The following is a 15664-nucleotide window of genomic DNA, read 5'->3' on the forward strand; positions in this document are numbered from 1 at the left end:
ATCCCAGCACTCAGGAGGCTGAGGCAGGGGAATTGCTGTGAGGATGAGGCATAGTAAAACCCAGTCTCAAAAAAAAAAAAAAAATTGGCCTTTGATGGCCATTTTGACTTTGGGGAAGAACCAGAGGTCACATGGTGCCAGATCAACTGAATAAGATGGGTGAGAATACACTATCATTTTAATTTGACAGAATTTGCCACAAAGTTTTGATCAATAAGTGTTGATCATAAAATATGATGAATGTGTAAATTAAAATATGTATTATAGTAAAAGACACACGGCCATTAGTCCCCCTCAAAATACTAAGAATGCTCCACCATGCTTCAAGCACACTGATCCCACTGTTCCTAGCAAGGGATCTTTCATTGTAATAGTTTTGGTTTTTTTTTTTGTTTGTTTTCTTTTTTCATTTAAAACTTACTGTATCTTTTGATCAGGCCTAGCATGAGCAGCCTTGGTGCTGAGACTGCTCTACAGCCAGGGCTTAGACTTATCAACTTCTTGGGTCTCCACTCCCTGACCCTCATTGCACATGGGTGGGGAACCTGCCTCTCTGGGTCTCTTGGCTTTCAGGCTGAGAATTTCCCATTTCCACATCTTGGCTGAGTTGTTATTATAAAAATCATAGGTTGTTATGGTTGAAAAGCTGCAAAATATAGAAAAGAACAAAGAAGAAACTTTAATCACCACCAGAGAGAGCCACAGTTAATATTATTTAACCTTGCAATCATTGTTGTGTTCCTTTATGTTATATTTTAGATGTAAAATGCCCCCCAAAAGTCTCATGTGTTCAGAAGTGGGGTTTCTGGAAGATGATTGGATCCTGTAGGTGCTGTACTCATCAGTGGGTTCACGCACTGTTGGGTTCAGAGCTAAGGGTGCTAAATGGGCCTGGTTGGAGGCTGTGGCTCCCAGAGGAGTGACCTGGCAGGATGTACCTATTTCCCTCCCTGGCCACTAAACCCTTCCACTGTGCTGTGTCTGCCTTGGAGCCAGCCGACCATGGACTGAATCCCCCAAAACCGTGAGCCACATTACACCTCTCTTCCTCCCTTCATTTAAATGGAGCGGGTAGAGGGTTGTGTCCCAGTGACAGGAAAGCTGACTAAAACAACTTCTATAAAAATTAGAACAGCCTGTGTGAATTCAGTGTATAACAAACATTCTTCATGAATCCCTCTGTGGAAATTATCACATTACATCACTTTAGATAATGCTAAAAATATTCTATTGTCTCCTTTAGTGCAAGCAATGTCTGCTTCGCTTTACCCAACATTCAATGTCACCATATGTAGTGCATTGACAACTGGTGGTCACCTTATAACCCCCAGCTGAACTGAGTAAGTGTGGTTCTGGGTGTGGGAGGCCCACCTGGGGACTGCTGCCAGCAGCATAAGAGGCAGAACTGGAGAAGAAGAACAGAGGAACTAAAGGGAACTGTTCTTTAGTTCCCAAAAGTGTTCTTTTGGGAACTAAAGAGGCTGTTGGGAGCTGAGAGAGGCTGTTGGGAGCTGGTAGAAGCTGTAAGGAGCTGTTGGTTGTTTTTGGAGGAGCTCGTCATGCTGGCTTTCCTGATGAACTTGGCTGTTTACATCCTCTGAGGAGCTCGGGACCTGATTGGCACTGAGAATGGCTTCAGTTCACTTTGAGGGAGCTCTGGTCCTCACTCTGAGCATCACTTCCTGGCTCCGGAGGGGAAGACAGTGCACCACCAGTCTCCTGGAGAAGCTCGCTGCGTTGGCTTTCCTGACAGGAGAATTTGGCCATCTTGATCATCAGAGGAGCTTGGAACCTCACTGTTGCTGAAGAGGGCTGTAGTACTTTTGGGGGGAACTCACTTTCTTCTGAGCATCACTTGCTGGCTCCAGTGCAGATCCCTCAGCATGCTAGCACAGATCCTTCATCCTGCTGGCACAGACTTCCTAGATTCCACCACTGACCTTTGGGCCTTCCCAGTGTAGATCCATGAAACAGGCCTGCATGAGACGTTGTCATGGGCTCTAGGCCTCCAGTTGGATTTGTGAGAAGCATTGTTATGAGCTCTAGGTATTCAGCTGGACTCTTGCAGGATATTTCCATGGGATCCAGGCCCTCAGCAGAATTCCTTGGTCTTAGTGTGTGGACAGATTTCATGCACTCTTTTGTATATCATTCTTTGGGTGACTATTATAAATAATCTTATAAAATATGTGTCCTGTATTATATTGTTCCCCTTGCAAAATAAGTCCCAAACTAACACTCCATACTTCTAGAAAAAAGTCTATGTCTTCAGCTTTGGAAGGCAGATACTTGTACTGTTGGAAAGATTCATAAGAAAGAATTTAGAAAGTTATTCTTTTAAATGGGTAATATTTTGAAAGATCTTTATAGTATGGCAAAGGCCTAAGTCTCTTTTGTGCGGTTGTAAGAGAATACTACAGGCCGAGTAATTTATAAGTAGTGGTCAAGGGTCCCTGTGGCAAGGCAAAGGACATCACATAACTAAGAGGGGCTGAACTCATTCTTTAGATCTTGCTCCTACAGTAAAGGCACTGCATCAGAACTCTGCTCTCCTGACCTACGGCTTCTTAAAGGTATGCTGAGAGTGAAGCTTGCCATGCAAGTGTGCAGCCATTGCTTCACTCCTTTATTTCAAAATATCACTTAAACGAACTGTCTCGTTCCCCAAAAGTGTCAAGAATATGAGGATCCTTCCAGTGAATAACAAAACCAGTAGTGGGTGATAACCACTCTTCCCCACTGCACTGGCTACTACTTTCACTTTTGGAAAAAAGTAAGGCAACAAAAGTTATGAACACAGAAATGACAGGAGTGTAAAAGTGGTTTATTCCAACCTCTCTTCTAACTCTTGACCCAATGGAGAGCACTAGAGAATTGCCTCAGGTCACGGGAATCATGGCAGAAGCCAGAACTTCAGACCCTGTGTATCCAGCATAAAATCGTCCATTCCTCATGACCCTGGCTTTATCAAAAACTATCAGAATGAATCATTGTGAGGCGAAGGTAAGTCTGTTAGCCCTGCTGCAGAGGGCAGAATCTTGGCCACCACTGTCTTAGAATAGCCTCAGAACGAAGAGCGGGGAGAGGATGTTACCTGGTCTGTGGTCCGTGGTCTTTCAAGGTGGGGAACTGACTGCAAATGGGTGCTGTTCACAACATAGTCCGGGGAACGCAGCAGGGTGAGCACGGTGAGCCTGCCTTGATAAGGAAACTATTGCCTGATGAGTACTGTCTGTTGAGTACCCAGATGAGCAACTGGTTTCCAGGAATTTCCAGTTAAATGACTGATTGGTCCACGGCATTATCTTCATAGGCAATCTTCTTTCTTGTTATAAATAAGGAAGCTGTGAGGTCACAACATGCTGGCTTTTGTTCTCAATCCTCAGATTTAAATTATACGAAGATAAAGTTTCCAATCCTCGTCACCTCAGGAAGGGTCTCCTCCCAGAGAGCTGTCTGGTTGCTGGAGTGTTTTAGGAGAATGAGTCACCTCCGATGGGGAGCCTGTTTCAGATAGCTGAGAAAAGCCACAGAAGCAGGTGCTGCAGATTAAAATTACACGAGGCCATTGTTTTAAACTAAGCTCCCATACTAGGCTCCAGCAGATTGGGCTAAAAAATAAAAATGGAATCACTCGGGCTAAAGTTCCACATCACCAGCCTGAAACTAAGCTGTTTATCTGACCTTTCCAGAAATCAGGAGTAGGGCAACAACAGTCAGATTTCCCAAACTGGCTGGCTCCAATTGGCATGGTAATAAAGTAATAAAGTTTCCCTGTTTTTCTCTCTTTTTCTCTCCCTCCCTCCTTCCCTTCTTCCCTCCCGCCCTCTTCTTCTCTCTCGCTCTCTATCCTCCCTCCCTCCCCCCATCCCGCCTTCTCTCCCTCCCTCCCTCCCTCCTTCCTCCTCTCTCTCTCCCTCCCTCCTCCCTCCTTCCCTCTCTTTCTTTCTCTCCCTCCCTCCCTCCCTCTTCCCCCAGCCCCACTCTGTAACCTGCCTTCCTATCCTGGCTTTACAAAGGAAGTAACCTTGAAATGACAAGTCTGCTTTTTGTTTTCTGTTTCTGCTTTCTTTAGCCCTTTTTTTTTAAAATCTATGAGACCAACCTCTGTTCTGTTCATTGGAACATTTGTTTTATTTTATACAATGAAGAGATGCCAGATTCTAAGACCATAAATAAAGCCAATTAAGATCTTTAAGCTAAGCTGAGGGATTTTTTTGACAGTGGCATAAGAACCTGGTGAAGTTTTAGCTACTTACAACAAACTCTATTGAATTACAGACTTTGAAGACTGTAAAGCTTTGGGAGACCTCTTTGATGCTTGCAGCTGAGCTGGCCTTCAGCAGTTAGCTGGCTTCAGAGGTCAGAACTGGGACTTCACACTTCATCTAACCCCTTCCATCCAGCCTCTATTAAAGTTAAACAAAAGTTAAACATAAAATTAAACAAAAATTGATTAGTGTCCACTGAATGCTAAGGGGTACACTGAGCATTAAGATGCTTCTTAGGGAATTGGTGATCTAGTGAAGGATACAGAATGCTATGTAAATAATTCTACTTGATGGAGTAAATCAGTTAGGAAAGCACCTCATGAAGAGACAACATTCCAGCAGCATGAGAGGATGATGAATTTTACAGAGGAAGGAGCTTGTCGCAAGAGTCACCAGGCAATGAGCCTGAGAAGTAGGACAGGTGACAGAGGGCAGAGCTGGGAGTGCGGGAGGCAGCTTTAGGGACTGGGTTTGGGAGATTTTCTACCTTCCTAAGGGACTTGCTGCCAAGGTAGTGGAGGATTTTAGTCCATGCTTTGACCATGCATGTATTCATCTTTTTCTGGCCCCTGATAGAGGATTGATTGAAGTGGGAGACATAAACTGCCCTTCAAATTGTGGGAGCCTCATCAGTCAGGGATGGCTCCCCACAAAGTGGCCAGCTCCCACACCCACACTGGGCTTTTAAGCTTTATTCTATGGCATACATTCTGCGAGTGTATTTAAATGTCAATTTCCAATTCAGAAGGTAGCCTTTTAAAAATACCCCTCAGTAGCACAGCAAGCCAGAAAACCAAGAATCAGACTTTTTCCTCTGCTGTTTGCTTTGCTCTTCACTGAACTAGTGAATTGTTAGGAGTTCCCTGAACACCGCTCACCAAATTACTCAGGTCAACCTGACCCAGGGGGAGAATGATTCAAAAGCAGATTGTCAACTTGTTGCTAAACAGTAGACCTTTAACTCGGTGCTGGGAGCCTTTAATGCGGTTGAGGCTCAGCTCTGCCAGTGGGTTGGCCTCTCCCAAAGCCCAGATTCAAGACTCACATTGGCAAGTCAGCACAAGGCCCACTCAGATCCTGCAAGTATGAAGTGAGAGCAAAACCTACAGTGTGTGTGTGCAGTAAAAAATGCATTGCGGGAAAGACACACTGCCATGAATCCCAAACTCGTGTCTCTCATTTCGAACATATGTGTCTCACGGTGCTTCCAGATTGTGAGGTTTACTGTACTCTCTCCAGATCCTTGGTGTCCTGACAAAGAATTGAGTAAGGCCCGTGGAAAAGGTAGGGAGGTTCCACCTTTACTAAGGGCAGGTAAAGAAGTGCACTCTGCAGGGTGACCGTGGGCCACCGAGAGCACACAGTGGCATGAAGGAGGTCCTTGGCATCCCTCCTTCCTCAGGCTGATGTCACAGCAGGCCGTCCTATCAAAAACCTCTTATTTTTTGCCAGAAGATTGAAGACAGCACTTTCTGGTGGGTCCCAGGTGCTGGGCAACTGTTCTGCCTGTGTGTCCTGGACCTGACTGACAGGGCACGTGCGCTTGCTCAGATGGCTGACCATGCCCTAACCTGCCTGGGTGGCGCTTGCCACTTTCTGAAGCAGCTCTGCAAGTTCTTTCCTGAGTGTCTTTTCATGGCTGCAGTGATGTCCTGAACTGACTCAAAATATTTACAACAATTTCCGTCACATAAAAGGATGACAGCAGGTCCTCACCCACCTTATTCTCTGGATCTGGCACCTTTCAACTTCTGGCTCTTCCCCAAAGTCAAAATGACCATGAAAGGGAAACGTCCTAAATCTGTTAGGGCAACACAACTAAAGACACTCACAAAAGGGGACTCCAGAGCTGCCGCGGAAAGTGGTGAAAATGACGGGATCAGTGTGTCTGAAGTCAGGGGGAGGATTTTGAGGGAGTTCATGGTAATGTGTCTTTTCAAGTAATAGTTTCAATCGATGCATTCACTGTCATTTTGAAGATATGAGGGCCATAACACCATGGACAGGCGGTCTGGGCAGCTCCTGAGGGAGAAAGCCCTGGCCAAGCCCTTGCTGGGTTCCATTCTTGCCTTTGAGACTACCAGCTTCTTTAACTTGGCTTTTCAATATTCTGCATGCTTTTCCACTTTGTCTGTGTTTGGAGGCTATTGAAGTTCACGGCCAGAGTTTAAGGTTGCCGCCTGCTGGAATTCACAGACACCTTTGAGGACGGGTGTCTAGAGAGATCTCCTAGCACACCTGACACAGGCTCCTGACTCGAACCCAGATCTCGTCAAGGGCCTAACAGGAAGCCTCAAGGCTGTGCAGGTCCCTCATTTTCCAGCACCAGGGGCAGCGCTGTGTGTCACAGGAGGTAGAGGACTCATCAGGAGGAAGAACCAGCTCCCTGCAGACTTGTAAAGTCCCACTGACCACCCCACCCTGCTTGTCGTCTCGGGCCCCTGTCATCACAGGGCTCCTGCTGTTCAGCCTGGCCCAAGTACAGTCAGAGCAATGAGGGCTGATGAAGTGTAACATCTTCACACCAGCTACATCCCCAAACTTGTTTTTCAGGCATTTGTAATTTTGAGATGGGACCTCATTGAGTTGGGCTGCCACTGGCAACCCTCCTGCCTCAGCATCCCAGAGCTGCGGGATTATGGGCATGCCCAGCTTGAACTATAACTTACAAGTATAGTGCTGAGTTCTGGTGCAGTGTGGTGGTTAGACTTGTGGAGTTTTGTGCAATTTTATCTCCTGTAGACTGGCCCTGGGATGCCCACACTCTCAGCCTTTCCTTCTTCCTCACCATGAAGTCATGAATTCTCTTACCACCTGGGACTGCCCGTGAGGGTGGGGGAGGCTCAGAGTTGGGCTCTGGGGTGAGACAGGCTTTGAGGAGAAACTTTCAGACAGAGGCATTCATTTAGAGATTTCCCTGAGTACATGCCAGCCTGTTTACTCGTGTGATAAAATGGGACAAGTAATGGGCTAGAATGAGTATCAAGAACCTCAAAACCAGTGGAAATTGGTATTCATTATGTGAATTTGGGGCAGGGTATCCTAGCTGAACAACCTGGAGACACCACTTCATGAATACTGTTTTATGAAATAACATTTTTTAAAAACTCTTCTTACCACTGTTAGTCTGGCACTCTGGAATACAATGCCATGGACTTCAGTGTGTGTGCAAAGTTCCTGTCAGACCACCCTGAGCCCTCTCCCTGCAATAAGGGCTCCTATGGCAATGTGTGCTACATGTCCAAGTCGGGCGGACAAGAAGGCCTGGGGCTCAGGGCCTCTGCAGAACGAGATGCCCTGCTGGCTGTCTACCCTCGACAGCTCCTGCCAGATTGCTACCCTAAGGCAGTGCAAGGAGGTGAGTGCATGACTTCCACAAGTCAGGAAAAAGCGAAATGAGCACCAGAGACCTGGGTGAAATCGCTAACCCCTCCACACCAGGGGACTGGTACAGCCTCTGTGATAGCACATGGGTCCACCTGAAATCCCAGAGAAGGACTTCTAACCTAGAAGGAAATAAACTCAGTTCTACCTCCTGCCTTTCCCAAAAGCATGCTATTGGAAATGTGCTCATAAACTCAAAACTTCAGTGCTGGATGGCCAAATCTAAGTTGCAGCACCCCTGTAAGAGTCACACCCATTAGCTTCAATTCATCCTGAGAAACCTGAGCATGGGAACCCAGAGCTGCAGCTCTCTCCAGCATACAAATAATTCTAATGTACATCTTTTTCTCACATGAATAGCTATATGGTTTCTATCTGTCACCAAGGACAGGACACAGAGCTACAGGCGGAGAGCAGAGCACTGCTCCTGGCCAGCAGAGCCAGATCTCCTGACGCTCTCAGTGTGTGCCCTGCCTGGTGTTCACGAAGCGGGCAGGGTGCGGCTCACTGGCAGCTCAAGTGCTCAGCATGCGCAAGGCTCTGGAGCCAGCATGAACCAACGGGTCAGTTTCACAAAGCGCTCCACTGTCCAGGGACAAGCGCACAGGAGACTTGTGGGTTTGGCACACCTGGAAAAGCTGAGTCTGAAGGACAGTCAGTGGGTTTTCCAAGGTTGCTGAAAGCAGGGAACAAACATCAAGAGTGATCAGATTAAACACTAAATGTTTAAGCTATTTGTATATATGTAAAACAGTAAAAGACGCATTGCTATGAATCCTGATCAAAATCCTCCCCCTCACTTCAACACGCTTATCCCACTACTCTGGCCCCTTTTTGAAGCCATTCTGAACGTCTTTTCTGAGTGCCTTTATGAGGTATGATCAAAACTATGCTGAGTGCTGCTGCCAAGTGCCACCCATGGAAAGATGGGCTCATGACACTCTGACCCTGAGTCCTCATCCACCTTCTTCACGAGGTGTGACGTCACATAGCTCTGGCTCTTCCTCAAAGTCAAAATGACCATGGAAGGTAAACACTTTGAATCAATTTAGGACTTCAAAACAGCCACCTGCAGACACTCAGGAAAGAGGACATGCAGAGCCGCTTCAGAAAGTGGCAAGAAGGACGGGAGAAGTGTATGTAAAATGAGGGGAGTATTTTGACGGGGATTAACGGTGATATGGCTTTTCCTGCAATGAAGCTTTTCATTTAAACATTCACCATAGCTTCCTGTCACACCTCATACAAGCCTGGAACAAGATGACCCCTGCTATTTGCAAGCAGAGTGTGCCGAGGATAAGTGGTGAGATGAGAATAAAGACCCAGAGCAGTACAGAGCCCTCTGCAACCCACTGATTTCCGCCCTGGGCCCCACAGAGGGGACAGATGGGACCGGCTGGGTGTGGGAAGGTCCCACAGACCGAGTCTCACATTCAGACCTGGAGTGGACCCCACAGAGTGCCGACACTCAGCACAGCATGAAACCTGGGGGCCACGTCCTCTTCCACGGGCAACTTTCAGCTCTGACGGGGAAGGGGAGGGAAACAGCTCTGTCGCTGTGGCAGCCTCCTCAGCGAGCTGGCCCTGTGACCACTTCAGGGTGACTGGATTAACTAATTGGGCTTAATTAATCACCCTCTGGGTGATGCGCCCATGAGAGAAAGATTCTTTCTCCCTGGTCAGAGGGTCTCAGCCATTTAGAGGTTCTGCCAAGAAAAAAATCAGAGTATTTTGTCCTAATTACCAAAATTACTGTAATTCACAGAATAGTCTCAGTTGGTCATCTGTTTAGGAGATGACTGCACGCTGTCACATAAAATCAGTGAGCCCAGATCAGTGCATTTGCTTCCCAGTGACTGCATGGATGCACGGCTGGAATGAGTATTACTCACGACGGACTGTCCTCTACCTGGAGCCTGCCATGCCTCCCCTCACTGTGCTGTGTCCTTCACAGCAAAAAACTTCCCAGGACTGTCCTCCAGGGAAACGGAATTCATTCCAGGGCCATCCATCTGAAAATTCTTGCTTTTCCTGTAACTGAGAAAGAAAGCAATCGCAATCCTTCTGAATGCCTTTCATCAAGTCATGGGTGATTTTAAAGTCTCCAAACAAGATGGATTATGCATTTTTGCCAAAGAATCCTGGACTTCCCATCTTCTGAGGCTCTCAAACTCTTCTATTACTAGAATCCGAGTGAGACAAAAGTGCCACTCGGACAGTGTGACTGTAAACCCTGACGTGTCAATGCCACTGGATTGAGAAATGCCTGACGGATGGGTCGATCTAGGCTGTGCACTCCTTTGAATCAACCCCAAAACCATCCCACCATCCCTACACCCTGTAAAAATAGTGTCCTCCATAAAACTGGCTCACAGTGCCAGAACCCGGGGCACCCCTGCAGCACACTGCCCTGCTGCTTCCTCTCTGGCGCTGCTCCTCCGCTCTGCTCCTCAGTTACCATGAGCCCAGCAGCTTTGCTCCCGCACACCCTTCCACCACCATGCTCCTGCCTCAGAAACAGCTGGCCATGGACTGAATCTTCTAAAACTGTGAGCCCAATGAAGCCTCTCCTACAAGTCACTGTGTCTCCGTGACATAAAAGCTGTTACAGACAATGACCCTGAAGCAGCCACTGGACAGGCTCAAGGAGGCCCCCAAAGTGGAGATGAGGAACCTGGACTCACCCTAAACACACGGCAGGTTTACTGACTTCCACCAGAGAAAAAATATCTTCAGGATGCATTATTAAGAGGCATAAAGGGATTTACTAGGCAGAATTTAAAAGCATACACTCCAAGAAATAGAGTGAGGACCCCAGAAAGGGGAAAACCTTGTATATTTGTGGGAATTTGGGGGTTAAAGGAGTGAGTGCAAAAGCCCAGGTTCACTGTCTTTAAGATCCTTAGGAAGTTTTTCTGTAAGGGGAAAAAAAAAGCCTGAAAAACTTTTGTACCCTGAATCTGCAATCTTTTTAAAAGTACAGTTTTGATATTGCAGCTTTTCCAGCTCCTGTTGATCTATCCCCATTTCTCTATCCTACTTCAAAGCCTGCATTGCACAAGTACCTGGAGAGGCTGTTGAGATGGGGGAAGAAGGAGGTAGAACTCAGGGTGAAGGGGATTCAGAACCCCAAGGCAGCCCTGGGGTGGCAGTGAGTGAAAAGTACTCCCTGTGACCCAAGGCTCTGAGAGCAGCGTGCAAATGTAGCATGGTTTGTCGATCCCCATTTCCCACTAGACCCTGGCCTGCCCCTGGTCACCCTGAACCCCCGTGGAAGATGACCTGTGGCTCAGGCTGGATAAAGGATCCACTCTGAAGCAAGGAGAGATGAAAGACGGAGTTGAGTATAAGCCATGAAGGGTTCTCCATGCCATTCCTCTGAAGCATAAATGTCATCAAAAGGACAGGACAGGCACAGGAGGTTCTTAGGCAGATGACCAGCAGCAGATTGGGCTCTAGGGAGACCACATTTGCTGAGGCAGGGGCCTGAGCAAAGCGCCAAAGTACAGAGATCATCAAGGGACCGGTGCTCGTAATCCAGGCAGCCAAGGAAGGCAGAAAAAGATACAGCAAAACAGATGGAGGGAGCTATGGACTGCTTACAGCTCATGAGCGCCCATCCCTTGAACTGGTTACAATGCAAGGAATCAGTGACGCAATGCGTGCAACTGTCTGTTCCAGCATCAGATAACAAGAGCTAACACTGTAGAAACCATCCATAGCACTGTAAGGAGGAGGCTTGTGGCCTGGCCTCACACTACTTTCTTCAAGTGAGCTTGTTCCTTTACCTGACAGGCGCAGGTGTGACACCTCTGCTCACCATGACCCCAGAGGTGTCCGGAAAGAGAAAGCAGTTTCCTGCTCAAACTTTACATGAGGTCTTGTGCTGTTTATTTGGTGATATTCTGTTTTATAGTGATGTATAGTTGGTTCTCCATATTCATGTGCTCTATGTTTTCAGGCTCCTCCTCCACGATTCAAGCAATGTGGACTGAAAATATTCCGAAGACACAAGATACATCTGTCCTGAGGATGCATGGACTTGACTTTCATATTAGCTTTCCCGAAACAGCACAGCACAACAACCACCCCTGGAGCACACACATCACAACAGGTCTTTAGGAGATCGAGAGATGGTTGGAAGTTCACAGGAGAGATGCAGAGTCCTGTGCAGATACTGTTTTATATAAAATACTTGAGTGTTTGCAAGTATGAGTGCCTGCTGTCATCCTGAAACCCATGCCTACCAGATTCCAACTCGCAGCAATTGAAAATGCCCTCCTAAAAGGCGTCACTGCAGTGGGAACATCTACGTTCTATTCTTAAAAGCTTCAGCCTGAATCATTTCATCTTGTTCCTTTGAACCAGGTGTTTTTGAAATATAAGTCCTGATAAATGATAACACAAGGGGCTGTTTTTCCACTCCTACTGGGTATTTGACAATCGGGAGACAGGTTTGCTTGTCACCGCTCGTGAGTGAATGGTGCTGGCCTCCAAAGCAGGAGATGTTGCTAAATATCCTACAGCGCACACCACAGCCACCCACAGTGGATTATTTGGCACCAAACTGTCAATAATGCCAGCCATGATTCTGTTTAGGCTGCCTTTGAGCTGAAGATTTATGGAAATGGAGGTGAGGGCAGGTCTACCTTAATGAAATCATCCCTAATTTGCAGACAAAGGAGTCGACTCAAAGCATGGAATTCATTCAGGGTTTCTTCATAAGCAAATTGTAGGGATGCTAATTAGCTGAGAGGTGACTGTCCCCACTGTACCATAAGTCTCCCATCTCCCCTCCACAGGAGAAGGGCAGGGGAAGCTCTATCGCTTCTCCTCCATCAAATCAATGCCATTGTTATTTAGGATAAGATGGTTTAATACAACTATGTATTTTGCATAACTGTCAAAAATACTGCAATTCAAACCAGGTGTGGTGGCGCACGCCTGTAATCCTAGCACTCAGGACGCTGAGACAGTAGGATCACCATGAGTTTGAGGACAGCCTGGGCTACATACTGAGTTCAAGGCCAGCCTGAACTACATAGTGACACCCTGTCTCAAAAAGAACCAAAAAAAAAAAAGCTTCAATTTACTATTGCCGTCAGATACTTCTCCTCAGCTTTTCAAAGTAACAAAACGCCTTTCATTTCAGATTCAAGCACTGCAGTAGACCTCAAAGAATCTGGCTGCATCTGCTCTGACCTGTCCATGTGGCCCTGCTGCCCTGCAAGGAGCTGTCATGTGTTAGCAGTCAGCTCTTGAGACGGTGTACTGGGTCTCCAGGCCCTGATAATAAAGCTTTTCTGCATACATTTTTTTATCATGGACTTACCTTTTCATTTCACCTAGTGCTCTCTGCCAGCCTGCTTGAAATCTGCTTTAGAAATAAGCAGACCGTATTTGCTCTAGCAATGTTAGTGTTATAAACAAGACACTGAAACCAAAAGAAGGCTTGCAGGTGCTCAGCACACATTCAGCGAGCTTGTTCCTTTATTACACCATGGCTGCCTTTCCTGAACAGCAGTCCAGAAATGCTCTTTGGAGAGAGGGTAATAAACGAAGCAGGAACAACAGGAGAGATTGCAGGGAAAAACGAAAAGAAAAATGTCACATACAAAATGCCCATATGGAAATTCCAAGGGCGTGCTCTCTGCAGTCTCTAAGAGACCAAACATGGTGGACACAGGATTACGGGCTCCTCCACCCCACCTCACTCGTTTGCCCTGGGCTGCTCTCATTAGCAAGTCTATTTTTTGCAAAACACATTAGCAACCAGCAATCTGCTGTTTCACAGAACATCAGAAATGCTCCCCTAAGCCAGAAAAAATTAAGGAATTATTATTTCCGTTCTACAGATGAGAAAATTGGGGTTCACAGAAGCCCACATGACCAAATTTGATGTCACCAAATGCATGCAGCTTGGTACCAACACTTGCGCTCAGGATTTCTGAATCCAAAATTCTGTCTCCTCTGTATGTAGGATTGCCATTGCTTATGCCTCCCTTTGGTGTTTTGTTTTGTTTTTTACAAGGATTTTCTACAAAACTACATACTACCAGACTATGGCTGGTCCCTGGTTCCTTCAAACTTCCCCCTCACAATGCTTCTCACTTTCTGCTGACAAGACTCGACCCCCAGATATGCTCAGCCCTCCACTCATAGCAGGCACTGTCACAGTTCATTCCTTAGACTCATCTCCAGTTGACACAGATGCTGAGGAGTCACTGCCTCATACTCGGGGCTCAATATTAAGTCACAGTGGCGACACGGCTCTTACCTTAGTGCCCAGTCCCTGCACTAATTCCTGTACCAGAAATGCAGGTCACTGTGGAGCTGCTCTTTCCAGGAACTCTGAGTTCTTGAACATCCCCAGAGTCCATGTACGGGAGGCTTGGTCCCCAGGTCACAGTGCTGTGGGTGGAACCTTTGCGAGGTAGGGCTTATGGGAAGGACATTAGGGCACACAGGTGTGACCCAAAGAGTCCAGCTGAGGGCCTCAATCCCACCCCAATGTCCTGCACACGTCCAGCTGAAGACCTACAGTCCATAGCAATGTCCTCCACAAGTCCAGCTGGAGGCCTAGAGCTCACAACTGTCATGCAGGTCTGTATCAAGGGTCTGCACTGGGAAGGCCCAAAGGCCCATGATGGAAACTAGAAAGTCTACACCAGTGGAAAGAAGGATCTCTGCCAACAGCCTGAGGGATCTGTACTGCAGCCAGGAGGCAATGCTCAAGATATGACCCAGAACTTCCCCAAGGAGAACTGTAGCCATCCTCAGTGACAGCAAGGACCTGAGCTCCTCCAATGATGAGAACAGCCGAGTTCGTATCAGGACAACCAGCATGACAAGCTTCTCCAGGAGAATCAACAGAGCATCATCTTCCCTTCCAGTTCTGCTGGTTGGCAACAATCCTCAGGTGGGCCTTCCATACCTAGAACTACACTGATTCAGTTTAGCTGGATGCTAAAAGTTGACCATTAGTTACCAGACCAGAAATAGTCATTTGTGAAACAAATGACCAGAAATAGTCATTTGTGAAACAACTACTAAATCCTTCTGTGTCTTATTACTAGTTGCTGGGTGGCACGAATACAATAGTCATTTGTGAAACAACTACTAAATCCTTCTGTGTCTTATTACTAGTTGCTGGGTGGCACGAATACAACTGGTGGCAAGAATACTGTCCTGCCCCTGTGGCTTAATGCATAATGTAAGGCCAGGTGGACACATGTGCCACACACATGCCAGGAAGGCCAGGCAGGGTGGAGCGGAGGACTGACCACAGTGGAGGGGCTGTGAGCCAGCACTGGGCAAGGAGACTGTAAAGGTTAAGCATGGGGACAGGGCTGAACAAAAGAAGATAGATTGAAGAGAAGCCCAAACGGGGCAGGTGCTGGTGGACAAGATGAGCATCTGTCTCACCCAGGGAATCCATGAAAGGGCTGACAGCAGGACTCACTGATGAGAAGACAGAGAAGACACTCAAGGCCGTGGCAGAGCTCCACTCAGGGCCACGCCGTCCATGTGGGAAAATCTGAATTCCGGTGTGGACATGCGGATTGGGAGAGGCCTACAGGAGAAAGAAACTCCTCCCCTTGCTGCTGTGAGTTTCATCTGGCCTAGCAGCGCCAGCACCACTGGAAGGTGGGGAGCCTTTAAGAGGTGGCACCTGGGGGAGGTCTTTAGGTCACTGGTGTTGCAGCCTCGAAAGCAATGGATGACCCAGCTCTTTTCCTCTCGCTTTCACTTCCTGGCCATGAAGAATGTGGATTTTATTCATCATGAGCTCCGACCTCAGTATGCTGTCTCACCACAGACCAAAGAGCAGCAAGGCCACCTGACTGTGGGCTTCAACCTCTGAAACTGTAACCCAAAATAAACCTTTTCTCCTTCTAAGCCAGTTGTCTTGGTATCTTAGTTACTTTTTCAACACTGGGACAAAATACCTGACACCCACAACTTAAAAAAAGAGAGGTTTATTTTTGGTTCATGATTTTCAGAGGGCT

General features: G+C 47.1%; 1 protein-coding gene across 1 annotated transcript in view; it reads right to left on the minus strand.

Moving 5' to 3' along the window:
• Positions 1-3494: 3494 nt before the first annotated feature.
• Positions 3495-15664, minus strand: part of LOC106149868 (collagen alpha-3(IX) chain-like) — a 51219-nt gene continuing 39049 nt past the window's right edge. Inside the window, exon 3 of the mRNA XM_013520506.1 lies at positions 3495-3517. Within this exon, the coding sequence (XP_013375960.1) occupies positions 3510-3517 (8 nt within the window). The 3' untranslated portion in view covers positions 3495-3509. The remainder of the gene's footprint in view (positions 3518-15664) is intronic.

This window comes from Chinchilla lanigera, unplaced genomic scaffold, assembly GCF_000276665.1.
Source record: "Chinchilla lanigera isolate Chin_1 unplaced genomic scaffold, ChiLan1.0 scaffold00055, whole genome shotgun sequence".
Lineage (NCBI taxonomy): Eukaryota > Metazoa > Chordata > Mammalia > Rodentia > Chinchillidae > Chinchilla > Chinchilla lanigera.